The 18,407-nt window shown below is 31.2% G+C and overlaps 1 protein-coding gene across 1 annotated transcript; it reads right to left on the reverse strand.

Annotated features, from left to right (window-relative positions):
• Positions 1–266: 266 nt before the first annotated feature.
• Positions 267–14,946, reverse strand: LOC143083466 (receptor-type tyrosine-protein phosphatase alpha-like). Its single transcript, XM_076259737.1, has 16 exons — positions 14,690–14,946; positions 14,308–14,395; positions 12,640–12,707; positions 10,874–10,910; positions 10,187–10,284; positions 9,769–9,906; positions 8,859–9,004; positions 8,456–8,591; positions 7,737–7,886; positions 6,903–7,002; positions 5,815–5,888; positions 5,037–5,162; positions 4,582–4,692; positions 2,628–2,779; positions 1,395–1,530; positions 267–912 (listed from the first exon to the last, which is right to left on the reverse strand). Exons 2-16 carry the CDS (start codon positions 14,393–14,395, stop codon positions 841–843), a joined length of 1,632 nt encoding a protein of 543 aa, XP_076115852.1. The 5' UTR covers positions 14,690–14,946; the 3' UTR covers positions 267–840.
• Positions 14,947–18,407: the final 3,461 nt, after the last annotated feature.

Genomic DNA, 18,407 nt, shown 5'->3' on the forward strand with positions numbered 1-18,407 from the left:
AAAACTTAAAATCTGAAATTTATAAAAATTGAAAGGGAGCTTACATCAATAGATATAAACAATTCACCAAAGTTTCATGGACATTGGTGAAAGCCTTTTTGAGTTATTGTCCGAAGTGTTGAAAATCCCCCCTTTTTTATGAATAAAGCCCCTTAAATCCAAAACTTAAAATCTGAAATTAAAAAAAAACGAAAGGGAGCTTACATCAATAGATATAAACAATTCACCAAAGTTTCATGGACATTGGTGAAAGCCTTTTTGAGTTATTGTTCGAAATGTTGAAAATCCCCCTTTTTTTTATGAATAAAGCCCCTTAAATCCAAAACTTAAAATCTGAAATTTATAAAAATTGAAAGGGAGCTTACATCAATAGATATAAACAATTCACCAAAGTTTCATGGACATTGGTGAAAGCCTTTTTGAGTTATTGTCCGAAGTGTTGAAAATCCCCCCTTTTTTATGAATAAAGCCCCTTAAATCCAAAACTTAAAATCTGAAATTAAAAAAAAACGAAAGGGAGCTTACGTCAATAGATATAAACAATTCACTTAAGTTTCATGGAAATTGGTGAAAGTGTTTTTGAGTTATTGTCCGAAGTGTGGACGACGGACAGACGGACGGACAGACGGACGGACAACGGTATACCATAATACGTCCCGTCTAAAAGACGACGGGCGTATAATAATGGATACGAAAAACTAACAATTTGCTGTATCCACAAAGTCATGAAAATATAATTTTCTTTGTATTTTTACCATTTACATTTATTTCGTTATAACAGTTCAGTATGTACAGGTATGCGTTCTAAAGTTAATGTCAAATAAATAAACACGGACGCTACTAAATATTTGCATACAGCGAGTCTCTTTCTAAATATTCCTTGATACACTTGTAGCAATATTCATACTCCTCCTGCAAAAAAAAATAATTAAAAAATCATGATATGATGGAAACAACATTTTGATTCATTCAAGGTTTTGAGAATATTTTCAACATTATTTAAGTACAATATATCTATTTAAATTTGCTGTAATTATAAAATGTTTTGCATAAGGTTTTTGACTTCCAAATAGTTGACCTCAAATAACACTGCAGAGATATGTGGCGCAATTAAAGTTGGTATCAGAAATATTACCAGAATGATACCACTGTATCGAAACTTTGCTTATATGCACCACTAAGTACAAAGTACTGGCATGAGCAATGCGGAAATTGTTCTATTTAAATTAATTGTAGTTTTATCAGCTGATCATTGTTTGTTTTAGGTTTAAATTGTCAAATGATTTGACTTCGACTTTCACTCAAGAGATAATAATTGTCGGAAGCGCATACCGGTATAGTGCAATACAAGCACCGTTAATGTTATAACATAATATTTAATAAGGGAAACTTACTAATTCCGTTAAAAGTTCAGGACGTCTAACTTGCATTGCCCTTACAACTTGAAAAATATCAACTTCATCGTCTATCTCCATTTTTTCGAAGGAAAGATATAGCGCAACAAACAGTCCAATTTTAGTGCAACCATCGCTGTAAAATAAAAGATACTATTTTTTATTGGTAGTATTTTATTTAATAGGTTTCTCTATATGAATTTAATCGAATTTAACTGGAATGACTGTAATCTGCCTATCTGGACAGTCGTGCATTAATTGCAGGGAATCATGCTTTACAATATATCTAATTCAATCAAGATTCACTATTCTATTGTTCAGAGAAGGTAAAAAAGTAAAAAACAAAAAGTGTAAAAAATATCGGACTTCAAGGAAAATTTTAAACGGACATCTTTGAAATCAAATGACAAAATCAAATGCTTAATTTCATCAAATAAATAGAAACATACTGTCATATTACTGACTTCGTACATGCACTTTCTTATGTAGAAAATGAAAAAAATGACGGTTGCAGTTTTATTAAAATTATAATTCATATTAATATATATATTAGAAAAGAGCAACAATTATCACGTGGAAACCGTGACTCTTTTTATCATATTCCTCTATAAAATGCTAACGGTAATAGTCACATGTGAACCAACTTGATAATTACTGTATTTAAAATAGTGCTCAAAACTAGCTATAGTAATTTCAGAAGCATAGCGATACATAATTCAACACATATATACCTTAAGGATGTAGTCAAGCAAGGTTAATGAATTTTTGTAAGATTTTCGGAATCCTTATAATATTTCCTATGACAAATGTTTGATTCAGGGTAAAATATTTGGTCCCATCTCACCTCACCCAATTTTCCTTTTATAGAAGACTTCAAAAGCTCCTTAAAAGGTCATTACAAAAATTTAAGCAGATTCTAGATGTTTTTTTCTCACAACCTGAGATCCATATTATGCCAATGGCAGTATAAGTTAAAAGTGCAAGTCAGCCTATTCCCGTCATTTAAACTCATCACATATCACATAAAGGAGTCCCTTAACTTATGTTCTACAATTTTGAATTCTACAGTGTTTAAATTTTATTTCCATCCTTACAATCACGGCTTTATTGTATATTTGACAAATCAATGTTTGGCTAGAAAATTTGGTTTTGCATATTTATTTATTTATTTGGCATTTCATTGTAGAAGACTAAAATAAAGCAACAGAACAACTTAACATTTCAATAACGTACCTGCTTACAACAGTAATAAAACCTTTCTGTTCTTCCCAGCAATCTTTAACAGTTTTCAGAAGATCAAGTAAAATGTCTGATGGAAGCATTGCATCACTTGTCACGTTCAATTTAGGTGCCGTAAAAACAGTAATTTTCCTGTGTTCCTTTTTCTAAGAGAAGTGATAGAGAGAATGAATGTTTTCAAAGACTAACATACGGAAATTTATCCAGTTTATCATTATAATCTAAATTAATATTTTATATGACAGTTCTTGTCCATTCGTTTTTGATGTGTTTTGTCATTTGATTTTGCCATGTGATTATGGACTTTCCGATTGGATTTTCCTCTGAGTTCAGTATTTTTGTGATTTTACTATTTAATAAGATTCTTACCATTTCATTTTATTGGGTAAATGTATACAGGATGTTAATAACAATCGATCTTATAGAAATGTAAAAGAACGATTATTGAAATAAATAGAAAATAAATATTGGTCATAAATTAACAAAGGAAATACATATTCAATTCGTGGAAATCTTAATATATGACTTAAAAACGTTGACTTCAGATATAAGAAGACATGTCACTGAACTGTTACATAACCCAAAAAGGCTAATATAATGAACGTGTAACGCATCAATTAAGTTTGGAAAAGTTCTAATCTTTTTATTTTTAAAGATTTGGCGGTTACTGAACTATTCTTTAGTACTTCCGAACAGATCAACATCAGAAACGTGCTAAAGTAGAAATGACATAAACTGATCTAGTGCACAATGTCCAAACCGGTTTTTAGTTCAGGACATATTCATGGGTCTGTTCTTTGTCATAAACCTTGTTAAGTAATATCACGATGCACGATGTATTATAGCATTTTGGGATGCAATATTGTGTATCTTATTTATTGTTGAAGACGGTATATATTCTTCAGTAATTTTTGTCGTTTCATGATCTGTTTCAAATGAAGGATAGCATACATCTTCTTGTCTATTTGTATTAAACCTTGAAGACAACCTATTTTAATAAACAGCTTCGCCATGAGTGCATGATACGCCCGTCTTCTTGTGTGCAATAATCATAAATAATTTCTGAGATACCGTGTGACATGTTAAAACCCACCTTTTTTAACACAAAAACTCAATAATAACTCTAACATAGAATTTTGAATCATCACCAAAAAGTATACAGATCTTAAGTTAAATATAACTAAGAAGTGTGTAAATTCTTAAGCAATAATCATAAATTGTTTTTGAGATACAGCGTGACATGTGAAAGCACCCTCTTTCTTTTTTTTTTACAAAAAACTCAATATTTCTAAAATAAAATTTTGAATCAAACCCAAAAAGTATACAGATCTTTAGATTGATATAACTAACAAGTGTGTAAAGTTTTAAGCAATAATCATAAATCGTTTTTGAGATATGGCGTGACATGTAAAAACCCAATCCCCCTTTTTTACAAAAAATTCAATAACTCAAAAATAAAATTTTGAATCATCACCAAAAATTATACAGATCTTAAAATTAATATAACAAACAAGTGTGTACAGTTTTAAGCTATCATCATAAATCGTTTTTGAGATACGGCGCGACATGTGAAAGCACCTCCCCTTGAGTCCCGTAACTCAAAAAGTGTTAATCTTATTTTCACCGAAAAGTATACAGATCGTTTGACCATCATAAGGAACAACTGTATTAAGTTTCATAAAATTTGAATGAGTCGTTCTCAAGTTACGGTTCGACATGTTTACGCCGGACACTTGTATACCATAATACGTCCCGTCAAATTATTGACGGGCGTATAGAAAATCTTCATTCTTGATCATTGTTCCAGACAAATGTGTTTTTTCTACATTGATTAGAGGTATATGCACACTTTGCCATACTCGTCTATATGTAAAACATTGTGTGGTGATTTTGTTCCTAACTTAAAAATTGTTAATGAATAGATCTTATTTGTAACCATCCTATTTACCTTAGAGTGTAAAGTCAGCTGGAGCTGTTCTGGGTTGGATGCATTTTCTTGCACAATTGAAAAATGTTCAAACTCCAACACTTCATTTTTTCCTGACCACAATTGACCTTTCTATGAAAAAACACAAAATTTCTTTGAATAATTTGTTTATTCATTAAAATATGAATGGCTAATTGAAAGGTATTGTTTGAATATACAAGTCGAAATACTACTAGTTTGAGCAATATTTGCTAAAGAAGTTCACACTTTTTTGTCTTTGATAACATTGATTTATATATCTCTATACAGACCATCGTGGATGCTGTGTCAATGATTAATTTTTTTTAATTAAAAAAAACTAAAACGTATAGTATTTAAGAAGGTTTCCACTGTAATGAATTTTTCAAAGTTTAGATATATTTTTACTTTTAGATGGAACGGGACTCTCCCCTTGTCAATTGAGGAACATATCTTACCTTGTTTAGCTGGTCCAATAATACAACAACTTTTGAGTCATGGTCATATACCATTGTCCAGAAATCAACAACAGTCCCTTCCAAAGGACATTGTGTTACTAAAAATTTACTCTGATCTGCATATCCCTGTCAATGAACCAATGACGTTATAATGAACACGAAATGAAATAGGGGAAGTATACTTTGTTTTTATTTGCCAAAATGTAAACAATTATTTTGCATCTGTTTTGGTAGTGTGACAGTAAGATTAAGGTAGATAAAACTACAAAAATAGTTTCAAGCGGTATTATGGCAGAAAAAATCTGTAAAAGTTATCATCCTTTTTTTGTGCAGGATGCATTTGTATAAAAACGCAACTACGTCTGATTAAATTTAGGACGTAAATCAGATGTCCCCTTAAAGAGAGAGTACGCAAGAAAACACACTATGAAACGTTTGTAGCTTGACTGTTGTTCGGTAAAATTATTGCATGTGTCTTAATAACATTGCTTTTTCTTTACAGTCAAAATTACTTGATCAGCATCAAAATCGACAATTTTATCAGCAATTTATTGTTTTGAACTGTTTTTCGTGCTGTACTCTTCAATTCAAAAATCTATAAGTAAAAAAGTCATTCAAGAAATCAGACTTTTTCATAATGATAACCATATTAACGTATCTTTATAAATCACATTGGTTACAGTTATAAATCATATTAACATTGTCATTTTATTTTTTGATATGTTGTCTGATACGTCAATGATATAAAGTATGTTCAACAATGTTAAATGTCACTCACTGGTATAATCACAGCGTTGATGTAATCACTACGTGTTTTACCATATGACATAAGATATGGTCTATACCTGTCATCTAAAACAGAGTGAAATCAATACAAGATATGTAATGCAGGTACCGAAAGTTTCATTTATATAGAAATAACTAAGCCAAAGAGAGGGTAAATATACAATGAATGTACGACTCTAATCCATACGGTGATTTTGTGAACAACGATTGATTATACTCTCTTTCTATTTATTTTTGGATGCAATGCATGTAAATAAATACATGTTGTCAACTAAGGTTTAGATATGCCAAAATTAAGATAAACAAAAATACCGAACTCCAAGGGAAATGTAAAACGGTAAGTCTCTTATAAAATGTCAAAATCAAAAGTTCATACAAATCTCATGAATGGAAAACTACTGTCATATTCCTAGTGTTGTACACTCTTTTTTTATATGTAGACAAATGTGAACTAAATTGCAATGGTATAATGTGAACTGTACTATAATTACCAATTTTTAATGAATATGAGTCAAACTAGTAATGAATTATATCTAATTCAACTCCAGTTATTCGTACTATTTATGTGTTACCTTCTATGGTTCTTGATTGGCTATATTTGTAGCATATAACTTTTGTCATTTTTAGATAATTACATTATAATGTTTCATTAGAATTTTGTAATTTTAATTGACGGATAGTAACTGCAAGACACTCCAGCTTGACATTATATATTAAGCACAGTAGATACGAATGCACATACTAATAATAACAACGTTAAATTAATGAATTAAATAACAAATGAAAAACTAAGTATAAATATTACATTCATGGTTTTAATTTTAACACATATTTATAAGAATTGAATGCTTCGTTGTATAACTTTATATAGTTTTAAAAGCATTGAATGTGCGCACATTTTAATATACACCGTTTCCGGGTTTCATACTAAATGTGCTTCGGTCAACCAGATAACATAATCGAAAGAAGCAAAATATTCTCAAATATATGATTGTATATTTCATTCAACATGGAAAATACAATAACATTTTTTCGTGTAAAAAGTTTTCAATTGCTCGCCAGATATAACGATTAACGTACGTGCAAGTATATTCTTTGTTGAATTCTTGGATATATTTTCCTTTAATGTTGCTGCAGTAAATGCTGATGATGAAAACAAGGGTCGTAGGGTTTCCAATCTCTAAATCAAACATAAGTTATTTTAAATGATAAAAGATTGTATGCAAAGACATTTACTCATATGAATTCTTGTTTTTTGATTCTTTGTATAGATAAGACCGTTGGTTTCCCTGTTTGAATGGTTTCAACTAGTAATTTTTGTGGCCCATTATAGCTTGCTGTTCGGTGTCAGGTAAGGCTGCGTGTTGAAAAACATACTTTGATCTATAAATGTTTACTTTTACACATTATGACCCGCATGGAGAGCTGTCTCATTGGCTATAATACCGCACCTTCTTACAAATATGTGTCCATTTAGGGTAGGTATCTGGCTTGCTGTTAAAGCAAAATCAAATGCATATTCAAGACGAGGATTAGGTTATATAATATGGTCATCAATCCTGCTATGTACTTGATTTTCACGCTGAGAAGGACCTTCAATCTGCTAATTTACAACAGTCTGCAGGAAAACATGTAATCCTTACTGGACACATTTTTCTGACATCGGGCATACAGGTCTTTGCTCTTAATCGTAAATGCTGCGTGACTTGTGGTGCCAACACCCGAGGCAAACTACGCTACCACAAGATCATCTCGTTTAAGTCCATGGAGAATTAATCTTCAAATTTTGTTTTTAGATTGAATGAATATGAATATACTTTACAGAACCTTGTTTAAGTTTTACCAGCTGCATGTAGAACATTTTATGTCTTGAATTAAAACAACATGTTCTCTCTGTTTCATCCGAAACCTTACCTGAAATTCTACTTTGTACAACTTCTGATTTCGCGGGATGGTCTTTTTGTCTTGGTCCAAAATGTATTGACAGAAATCATTCCTCGGAATAGACGTTTTTGGTACTGTAAACAGTTCTAACAAGGCTTCAAAGACTGTCTCATATTGTTCCTACAATTGCAATAATACATATTCAACATTATTTTGATTTTGAATAATGTGTAGGGTTCTGAAAGATTCAGCCTTAACATTAAACTAGAACTGTATATTATATGATGAACATTATGTTTTTACCATTGCTATGATAGCATAGTTACAGCAACTAGACACGCTCTATATATTTCTTTTACCATCATCTAAACATAGCTGTTTGTCTACAAGCTTTTTAACCTTTGTTGATCAAACTTTTTGTCGTTCGGGTCTTGCAATTAATTATTATTGAACAAAGCGCAAGTATTAACTCTATGATGTTGATTTATCTTCTTATTGATGATATTTCATTACATTATATGGTTAAGGAGATGTTGTTTGATGAACATTTCTGTATTTTTTAGTTATATGGTTGACTTTGTACGTTGAAGTTGCTATTTTTGACGTTCCCCTTTAATCATGTTTTAATGAATAATGCAAGTCATATTGCTTCTAATAATAAAAACAACACAATAGCGAGTGATAATAACCATCAGTTTTTTTGGGTGTCGTTCAAACTTTAATATTCTTTCTACAAGAATGATACATACGTATGTTTGAACCATATTCATTCTGTCTTTCCTCATCATTTCTATATATTCCATAACATTTACATAACCAACTTTCTGTCCATGCTGATATAATGCATCAGTAGCTATAAATGTCCCAGTCCTTCCAACTCCAGCGCTAAGAAAATGATAAGTAGCTTGAATCTCATCATAATTAACAAATTATAACTTAAAATATAAATGTATGTAAAAACTAAAACAATAACGATTTTGAGTGTTTTGTAGCAGATATTGTTGTTACATATCAATATTGAATGCATTATTCCAATTATATTTCTCAAATTATCAATATCCCAATTAAGGAATATGGTTTTATATGGTATTTGATAAATATACTTTAAACTAATCATATATATTAGTCAAATTGTTCTCCTTACATATTTACCTGCAGTGTACAACCATTGGTCCTTTTAAATTACATTTTTGACTTTTGACTTTTCTGTAAAAGTGTACAAGTTTGATGCTGTCGGGAACACCGTGGTCTGGCCATTGAATGAAATGAAAATGGTGAATTTTTCTTTCCTGCACATTCTAAAGTAAAAGAAAAAAAAACATTTATTTGTATGAGCAGCAACACATAAAAGATAAAATAAAAAAAAAGGTAAGGGTATATTTAATTTTATATAAGTCTATATAACCTAGTGTGAAGTTTGAACTTTATTTGTATACTGAAAACCCCGTTTTCATGTAGAATAATAACCTAACCATATTTGAGAGCGTGAAACTTGATATCAACATTAAGTAACCTTATTCGAGAGGGATAAAACAGAAATTTATTAATGCAAATAAGACGAGTAACAAGCTGTATATTGAAGACCAAAACACATTCATGTGGTGTTGAGCTGCTATTTTACAATTTTTATGTTTTTGTATATTTTGTTTTTTAAAACAACTGAATTCTTATGCAAGATGTCAGAGTTTAAATCTTTTATTACTTCCGGTTTTGTAACCAAATGTATCAAAAACCTAACAGTGCCATTTATTCCAAATTTAGTGTAACAACCAATTTAACAATTTGGCTAGTCAGCCAATGCTTAACCGATCAATTTTCCATTTAAAAAAAAATCAATTAAAATCACGATTATTTGTCATAGGCATTTGCATATTAAAAGACGTTCCAATATAAGCTATTTCAAATATACCTCTATTCATTTGTTATGCAGCTAATAATCATGCACATAATAGAACACAAATGGGCTGCGAGATATATTTGTCGAGTGATTCGACATATTCGCTGTGCTATTTAACCCTTTCTATGTAATCTAGCGCTGTAATACATATAATAATACAACTACCGTAGAGTTTATAAGCGACACAGTTAATAACCTGTACACATAAAATGTGTACCTCCTTTCCTCAGTCATTGTTACTTTGAAGTTGTTGACTACCAGTGGTTCAGAAACTGTTTCAGGCCAATACTGTTCACATTTTTTCTGAAGAAAAGAAATTGGTAAAAATAAACATACAACCAAAAAGGTGTTTGATTTTGACTTTTTGGTATCATGAAATATTCATTCGTTTTGTTTTGTTTTGTTTAATTCATAAAATGAACATCCTTTGCTAAATAATTATAGTAAAAGTAAAGTTAATTCGTTTTTAATTGATCATTAAATATATAAATATTTCAAATACACTTTTCAAAGCTAATACCTTTTTTAAAATTATTTCAAGGCACAGTGGTAAGATGATATAATTGGGTTAACTGTTTGGTACCTTTTGATTTTCTATTAGTTGTGTTACCATCACTATTTTCCCAACATTCTCATGCCAGATCATATGCCAGAAATCTCTCAATGTAACCCTTTTAGGACCTTAAAAAATCATGTTTTGATATCGTATTAATAATGGAAACAGTCGATTGAATTTAAAAAAAAGAAAGTGTAAACGTTTATCCTTTTTTGCTTTTTTTTTTATCAAAGCAGTTGTTTTTTTGTACTTTCATAAATCTACCATTGTTATTCATTTGACTTTTGGTCTATTTTCATGTAGGTGCTATTCTGGGAATAGTGTGTGAGGAGCCTTTTAAAAGTAACGTTTTGGTTGTCCAAGAAAATATAGACAATGAGAATTTGTAAACATCTTAAATAACAATTACACAAATGCTGAGTTTATTTATTTGCACTGATATGCTTGAGTGAGAACATGAATATAAACAAAATAATCATTTATCAGTGAAAACCAATTTGGAATCAGATGTCCTTACTTGTTACACTATAGCAATAATAAATCTACAAACATCTACCGAATATACAGTTAAATTGCAAATACGTAAAATATTTTATGGACACAGTTCGAACGAATAGAGTAAAAAATGTTTACAACAAAATAATGATAGTTATATCTGGAAATCTTTATAATACAAAGAAAATAACAAAGAATGGAGAGGTTTTTTTTACAAACCTTGTGCTGCTATGTATGCCTTTTTATTTTCAAAGTTCTGCAATAGTAAAGAGAAAGGAATCTAAACTAGTTATCATCGTTGTTAACTTCCAAAAATTTAATTATCAATAACAACACACAAAAGTATGCACTATTTAATTCGATGGAGAACCTTAATAGTTGTCACGTTCGGAGGACGTGTTTTTCAACAGACTGTCGGCATTCCATTGAGAACTAATTGTGCCCCTTATTTTTTGCCGACTTGTTTCTTTATTATTATGAGGCTGACTTCATACAGGAACTTCTTAGGAAGAATAATAAGTAGTTAGCAATATCATTTAACTCTACTTTTCGCTATAAAGATGATGTTCTTTCACTAAATAATTCAAAATTTGGTGACTATGTTCAACGCATCTATCCCACCGAACTAGAGATAAAGGATTCAACAGATACAGTTAAGTCGGCCTTTTTTTTGACAAATGACAATTGACAATGAGGGTCGGTTGAAAACAAATCTTAACGACAAAAGAGATGATATAAGCTTTCCAATTGTGAACTTTCCATTTCTAAGTAGCAACATTCCAGCAGCACCTACATACTTGATATACATCTCCAAACTGATACGCTATTCCAGTGCTAGCATTTACTATCATGATTTTCTTGATAGAGGGTTGCTGTTTACAAGGAAGCTATTAAACCAAGAGTTCCAAATGGTGAAGCTGAAATCATCCCTTCGTAAATTTTACGGACGCCATCACGAGTTGATTGACCGTTATGGAATAACTGTTTCGCAAATGATATCGGATATGTTCCTTACGTCGTAACTACTATCCCATTCCCTTTCATGAATATGACCTACTGAATTAAGACTTTTTACCGGATTTGTTATTTGCAACATGACGGGTGCCACATGTGGAGCAGGATCTGCTTACACTTCCGAGGCACCTGAGATCACCCCTAGTTTTTGTTGGGGTTCGTGTTGCTTATTCTTTTGTTTTCAATGTTGTGTAATGTGTACTATTGTTTGTCTGTTTGTCTTTTTAATTTTTAGCCACGGTGTTGTCAGTTTATTTTTCGATTTATGAGTTTGACTGTCCCTCTGGTATCTTTCGTCCTTCTTTTATTTCATTATGGTCATATACATGTTCTATTTCAACATGATGTGTTTTTCTTTGCGTCTGTTTTGTTTGGTAAATTGTTTATCCGTCTTAGACCTTGAATGAATTGATACTGTAATTTTGATTATTGCATTTGCTGCTTCGACACAAAGATAATGCATTTCGTAGGCGTAAAAGCTAGGTGGTTTTGGAGTCTGAATCAGTTAAATGTAGGATAACATGTCTTCCTTTTGATGGTGATATTGGGTCTGGCACGTAAAAAACTTGATCAGTGTGAAGGTCTTTTATATACTAATAGCAAATTTATGTTCACACCAACTTAACAGATTTATGCCCTGAATATTCAACTTATATTTGGAAATAAACAAAAGCTGTCGGATAGCAGCCAGAATTATGTGTCTGGAAATGACAATTTGTTTTTCTATGGAAGTTTAATTTGTTTGTCTCATGTGTCATCTAGAACAAAGCGGGGTCAAAATCATAATATTGGATATGTTTCTGTTCAGATCTATTCAATTTAACAATCAATTTGTCCTCTTATTTTGTAATTATATTTTACCATTACAATTGAAAACAACCAATTTTTTTAAAGCTCTAAATTTAACTACAGACATGTATACAAACTTAAACCGATGAAATATAAGAAAAAACATAATTTAAAATACTTACATCAATGTAACTAGCATTTATGTAATCATTCTTAGTGTTTCCTCTCAGAATAACTCGTGAATGGTCATCTACAAATAAAAAAAATATACCATTGAATAATGCCCATACATCAAAAATAATTCTAATGAATATTACCGAACATTTGCTTACTTTCTACCGTGAACTAATAATTGTATTAAGACCATATTTTGAAGAAAAAAAATATATTTGGTAATTAAATTGGAAAAAAATATTTATAACCTGTTAAGGCTGTAAAAAACTTGTTACAAAAAAATATTTTTCTTTAATTTGTAGATGTCATAAAATTGAGAATTGAAATGGGGAATGTGTCATGCTCATATTGAATACACTGGTTTATTATCTGGAGAATACTCTTATCCAATATATGTTTGGCATGTGTGAGTGATATCATATATATTTTGATAACAACCTAATGATAAAACAAAGATTTCTATGATTTTTCATAAAAATATAATTTGTAGTTTCATAGTAGAAAACAATAGCAAATATTTCTGTAATTCTTCAACATCGAAAATAATTAGAATACTTCATAAGAGTGGTCGCGATCGCTTCAGTTTGAACTAATTTTCAGCTCCAAACCAATCGGTTAACTTATATAAGTGTTGAAACATCAATCAAAATGTGTAACAAATCAATGCAGAAATACACCAACGGTAAACGTAGAAATCCAAAAGGGTCATCTCGATATGGTGCATGGAGCGCATTTGATTTTCCGTTGAGAGAAATAACTCAAATGAAACGTGCCTAAACAAAAGTACGAAATGCTCAATTATGTCGATATTTTTTTAAGAAAAAGAATACAATAGGAACAGGTAAAATACGCTTTGAATCGATGACTAAATATTGCAAGTTAGGCTACCTTTATCGAAATGGTGTTTGCAAAACAATATGTGTTTGACGTTAATACAGAGATAACTATTATTGAATTAATTTCCCCCCCCAAAAAAAAAATTCCGACCTCTGATGTTTCACATGTTAATTGTTAAGTGTTGATTATATATTCCCATGTTCTACATGTATGTTTTTTTTCTTTTTAACTTTAAATGAAAAACAAAAAATCTAAGACATTGTTACAAATTATAAAATAAAACATTTTAAGACCGGCCATATGAATCAACGTGATTAAAACCTTCTTTATTCTTGGCATCTAAATGAATCATTTGTAAACAAATTGCTTAGACTGACAAACAAATAACAATTCAAATCTAAAATGGACGAGAAAACACTTTATGCCAGCCCAGTAGTCAACACTTCGATGTTGACATGAATATCAATAATTTGGTCATTTTTATAAATTTCCTGTTTACAAAACGTTGATTTTTTCGAAAGACTAAGGATTTTCTTATCCCAGGCATAGATTACCTTAGCCGTATTTGGCACAACTTTTTGGAATTTCAAATCCTCAATGCACTTCAACTTTGTAATTGTTTAGCTTTATAAATATTTTGATATGAGCCTCACTGATGAGTCTTATGTAGACGAAACGCGCGTCTGGCGTACAGAATTATAATTATGGTATCTTTGATAACTATTATGAATTGCTCATGTTTTGTTTCCCAATCTTATTATCTGAAATTAAAAATTATTTGTCAACAGTTTTTTTTTAATTTTCAAAACTATCATTATTTATGATTAATTATTACATACACGGCCATGTTGAGAGAAAGCGATTTTTTACTTTATTTTCTTCTTTTGAACCTTCAACATGAGCATACACAAGCCCTCTAGGTAGCATCTGAAAAGAAACAAAAACAGAGATATGAATTGTCAGCATATTTCACATTATTTTGATAGCATCATTTAAAACATTATTCCGTTTTTTTTTTCTCTTAGCGAAAGACTTTGTTGACATTCGAATGTTTTCTTACAGAATACACTTACAATTTGATCACTTCGTTTTTTATCTCCATGCTAGATTTATTTAATAGTATATAGAAAATTAACAAACTAAATAACACTTGTCCGATTCACAGAGAACATACAATATCGCATTCATCAAAAGCAAACCCTGCCAGGTTACATAATTTACCTCATACTCTTTCTTGAAACCTTCTTCCTTCTGTTTCTCATTTATAGCATCTTTCAGATCTTCAATTAGTATATTGTACTTGGAAACATCATGTTCACTATTAACATTATTATACACGTTTTCATCCTCATTGTCGTTTCTTTGCAAATCGATATTTTTTCTGTCTTTTAGTGTAAGAGTGACATCTTCCTCATCTAATGTTGCAGCGATATTAACATTTGCATACTCATTTTCATTACTGTTTTCCGTCTGTTTACCTAATGAAAAATTAAATAAAAAGAATAAGAAGGTAATTTTTATTTCCAGCAATTCATATCTTGAAAGGAGTACTGTATAATGAAAACATTTTAAAAACCAAACCAAATTTAATATAGAAAGGAACACACAATGAGAAAATACCAACAACAACAACAAAAAACGACAGCATTACAGAAAGTCGTTGATAGAGCTTCAAATCACTGAGAATAAGTTGATAAATTTTGTTATCCATAGAAATACTTACGTCGTGAATCATCAGTACACATGAAATTTCTAAGCTAAAACCATAAACAATTGTAACAAGAAATTACAACAAAAATAAACAAGATAAGATTTTCAACATACACAAATCAGATCGTCTAGAGTGTTGGATTCATGGACATTGTATTTTTTTTAAGGCAAACTACCAAATACATATTATTACATGATTTTCCCAGTGTGCAATTTGACTGGCTATACGTTATAGAGAAAGTCACCATAACTGTCCTTTGCTAGGGAAATATGGAGCGAAGGTGGATACTGCCAAATCTCAATATATCCAATGAATGGGAAATGTTTCAGATGTTCAATTTATAAAAATTCGCATTTAATAATAAAAAGAATTTTCAGATGCTAAATGTTTAATAATGTAATTCACTAATTTATAATAGTCTCCCCTTTAATTTGTTTTAAAATGTGCATCCACTTATCCTCAGGTGGAATGTTTAAGATCAAGATTACCACCGCGCCCTATTGCTGAACAGAAATACCATATTATGATCTTTAAAAATGTTAACCAGATGTTTGTATATTAGTCAAGGAAAGGCACGATCGCAAAAAAATAAATATACAACAAGAATGTGTCCATAGTACACGGATGCCCCACTCCCATTATCATTTTCTATGTTCAGTGGACCGTGAAATTGGGATGAAAAATATAATTTTGCTATTAAGTTAGAAAGATCATATCATAGGGAACGTGTGTTCTAAGTTTGAAGTTGATTGGACTTCAACTTCATCAAAAACTACCATGAACAAAAACTTTAACCTGAAACTCCCACTTTCATTTTCTATGTTCAGTGGACCATGAAATTGGGGTCAAAAGTGAAATTGGGCTTTAAAATAAGAAAGATCATATCAGAAGCAACAAGTGTACTAAGTTTCAATTTGATTGGACTTCAGCTTCATCAAAAACTACCTTGACCAAAAACTTTAACCTGAAACTCCCATTTTCATTTTCTATGTTCAGTGGACCGTGAAATTGGGGTCAAAAGTCTAATTTGGCTTTAAAATTAGAAAGATCATATCATAATCAACAAGTGTACTAAGTTTCAAGTTGATTGGACTTCAGCTTCATCAAAAACTACCTTGACCAAAAACTTTAACCTGAAGTCGGACAAACGAACGGACGGACGGACGAACGAACGAACGCACGAACGAACGAACGGAGCCACAGACCAGAAAACATAATGCCCCTCTACTATCGTAGGTGGGGCATAAAAAATACAATACAAAAAAGGAACAACTGGCTGTTATGAACAAAGATGATTTGTGTCCATTGTAATACTTCGTTGTCATTTTAACGTAATTGTTTGGTGTCATAGCATTATCAATACCGATGTTCATAAACAAGCTATGCAGCCCGAAACTCGATGTTTCATCAGAACAGATTCCATTACAATCTAGTATAAAAAGTTTAAGCAATTTTTCCTACATTCGTTATCCTGTTTTGTCCATAAGAAATATTTCATTGGGTGAACACTTGATAGAAAGTGTCCTTGGAAATGCATTCACATCATAACGACCTTATGAGTCAAATTTCCTTCTAATAAACATTATTCTCCATTCATAGAAAATTGAGTGTTGATAAAAAACAACAACACAAACACAAAAAAAAAAAACCCCAACATCACAGCTTAATTTATACGATGAAGGAAGTATCATTAGCTGTAAATGTATGCTGAAATTACAGGATATTAATTTCGTTATTGATAAATCAACGTTTTTGTTTATATGAAAATACAATGATAACAGTTTGCTCACCATAGTTTCTGTTATCGCTTGATTTTGTCCGGTGAACATATTTCTCTTTTGCTGATATTAATCTGCGTCTTCAAAATAGAAGACACAACTACAGATAAGGTATATTCTATACATTAGATTGAGAACATTTACGAAAGTATGCATTTCATAATTTGTTGAGCTCGTTTAATTAGTATATTAAGTGATAATGTTTTTTAAATAATTGAAAACAACTCTGAGACAATATTTACAAACATTTCAATTGAAAATTAATAGTGCATTTTTCAATGTTGTGATGTTACACTGTTATATCAGGTGAAGGTAGAAGTTGGCGCCTGTTAAAAAGCATTTTAACACTCTGCATTTGTGTGCACATGTCCTTAATAGTTATCCCACAAGGACGCGGTGTGTCAGTGTAAGATCACCCCGATGGCCGGAGGCCAGAGGGTGATCTAACACTGACACACCAAGTCCGACTGGGATAACTATTTTACATCCCAGCTGTTTTAGATCAGATGAAAAACCATTTACAATTCATAAAATCTAGTTTAAAACGCCACACAACCATAACAATATACTTTATATATTGCTATATGATGTATACCCTTTTTGACCCCCAAACACGATGAGTAGATATCAAACAATGTCAACTCGCCCAACTTGCCAATCGGCCCACACTACATCGCCACTTTATAAAAATATCGTCCCACTCTTGTTTACCGACTTGCCCCACTTGGAAAAAGTGTAAAATCAAATTGAACAATCAGTCTGAAAACTCACTAATTAACGAAAAAGGTTAAAAACCCACCGAATAAAGGTCTGAAAACTCGCCCCACTTATAAAAAAGATCTTGCTTCCTTTAAGTATGTCAAATTACTATTATTTTGTATCCAGTCGTCCTGGTGTAGTGGTATGTGTCGTGGCTTTATATGCTAAAGGTCTTGAGTTCGAATCCCAGCATATACACTGGATTTTTTCTACGTGAATTTTGATAGATAGTCTTTTCCGCATAATTAATTATAAGTTTTATAGTGGATTTGACATTCCCGCCAAAATGTTACAGAACAAAGGAAAGCATGCATAACAAAGAAACTCAAACTAGGGTGATCTGGTAGGGGTGATCCGGCTCAGATCACCCCTGTTAGAACAAAGGAGCTGGGGTGAAATAATTGAGAAACTTGTCGTTCAGTGGTTGTCGTTTGTTGATGTGGTTCATATGTGTTTCTCGGTTTTATTATAAATATCAGACCGTTAGTTTTCCTGTGTCAATGTTTTTTTACTGAGTCTTTTTCGGTGCCTTTTAAAACATTTTATAACGTAGTGTTCGATGTGAGCCAATGCAACGTGTTGGAGACGGTACTTTGACCTGTAATGGTTTACTTTTACAACTTGTGACTCGCTCCGAACAGCAAGCTATAAAGGGCCCCAAAATGACAAATGTAAAACCAATCGAACGGGG

This window comes from Mytilus galloprovincialis, chromosome 1 (assembly GCF_965363235.1).
Source record: "Mytilus galloprovincialis chromosome 1, xbMytGall1.hap1.1, whole genome shotgun sequence".
NCBI classification, from domain to species: domain Eukaryota; kingdom Metazoa; phylum Mollusca; class Bivalvia; order Mytilida; family Mytilidae; genus Mytilus; species Mytilus galloprovincialis.

Excerpts from the sequence above, each read along its gene's own strand:
- LOC143083466 (XM_076259737.1), bottom strand. The coding sequence starts at position 14,395 with ATGCTACCTAGAGGGCTTGTGTATGCTCATGTTGAAGGTTCAAAAGAA. Across the intron at positions 9,907-10,186 it reads AACTAATAGAAAATCAAAAG|AAAAAATGTGAACAGTATTG; the intron begins GTACCAAACAGT and ends TCTTTTCTTCAG. Across the intron at positions 4,693-5,036 it reads TATTGGACCAGCTAAACAAG|AAAGGTCAATTGTGGTCAGG; the intron begins GTAAGATATGTT and ends GTTTTTTCATAG.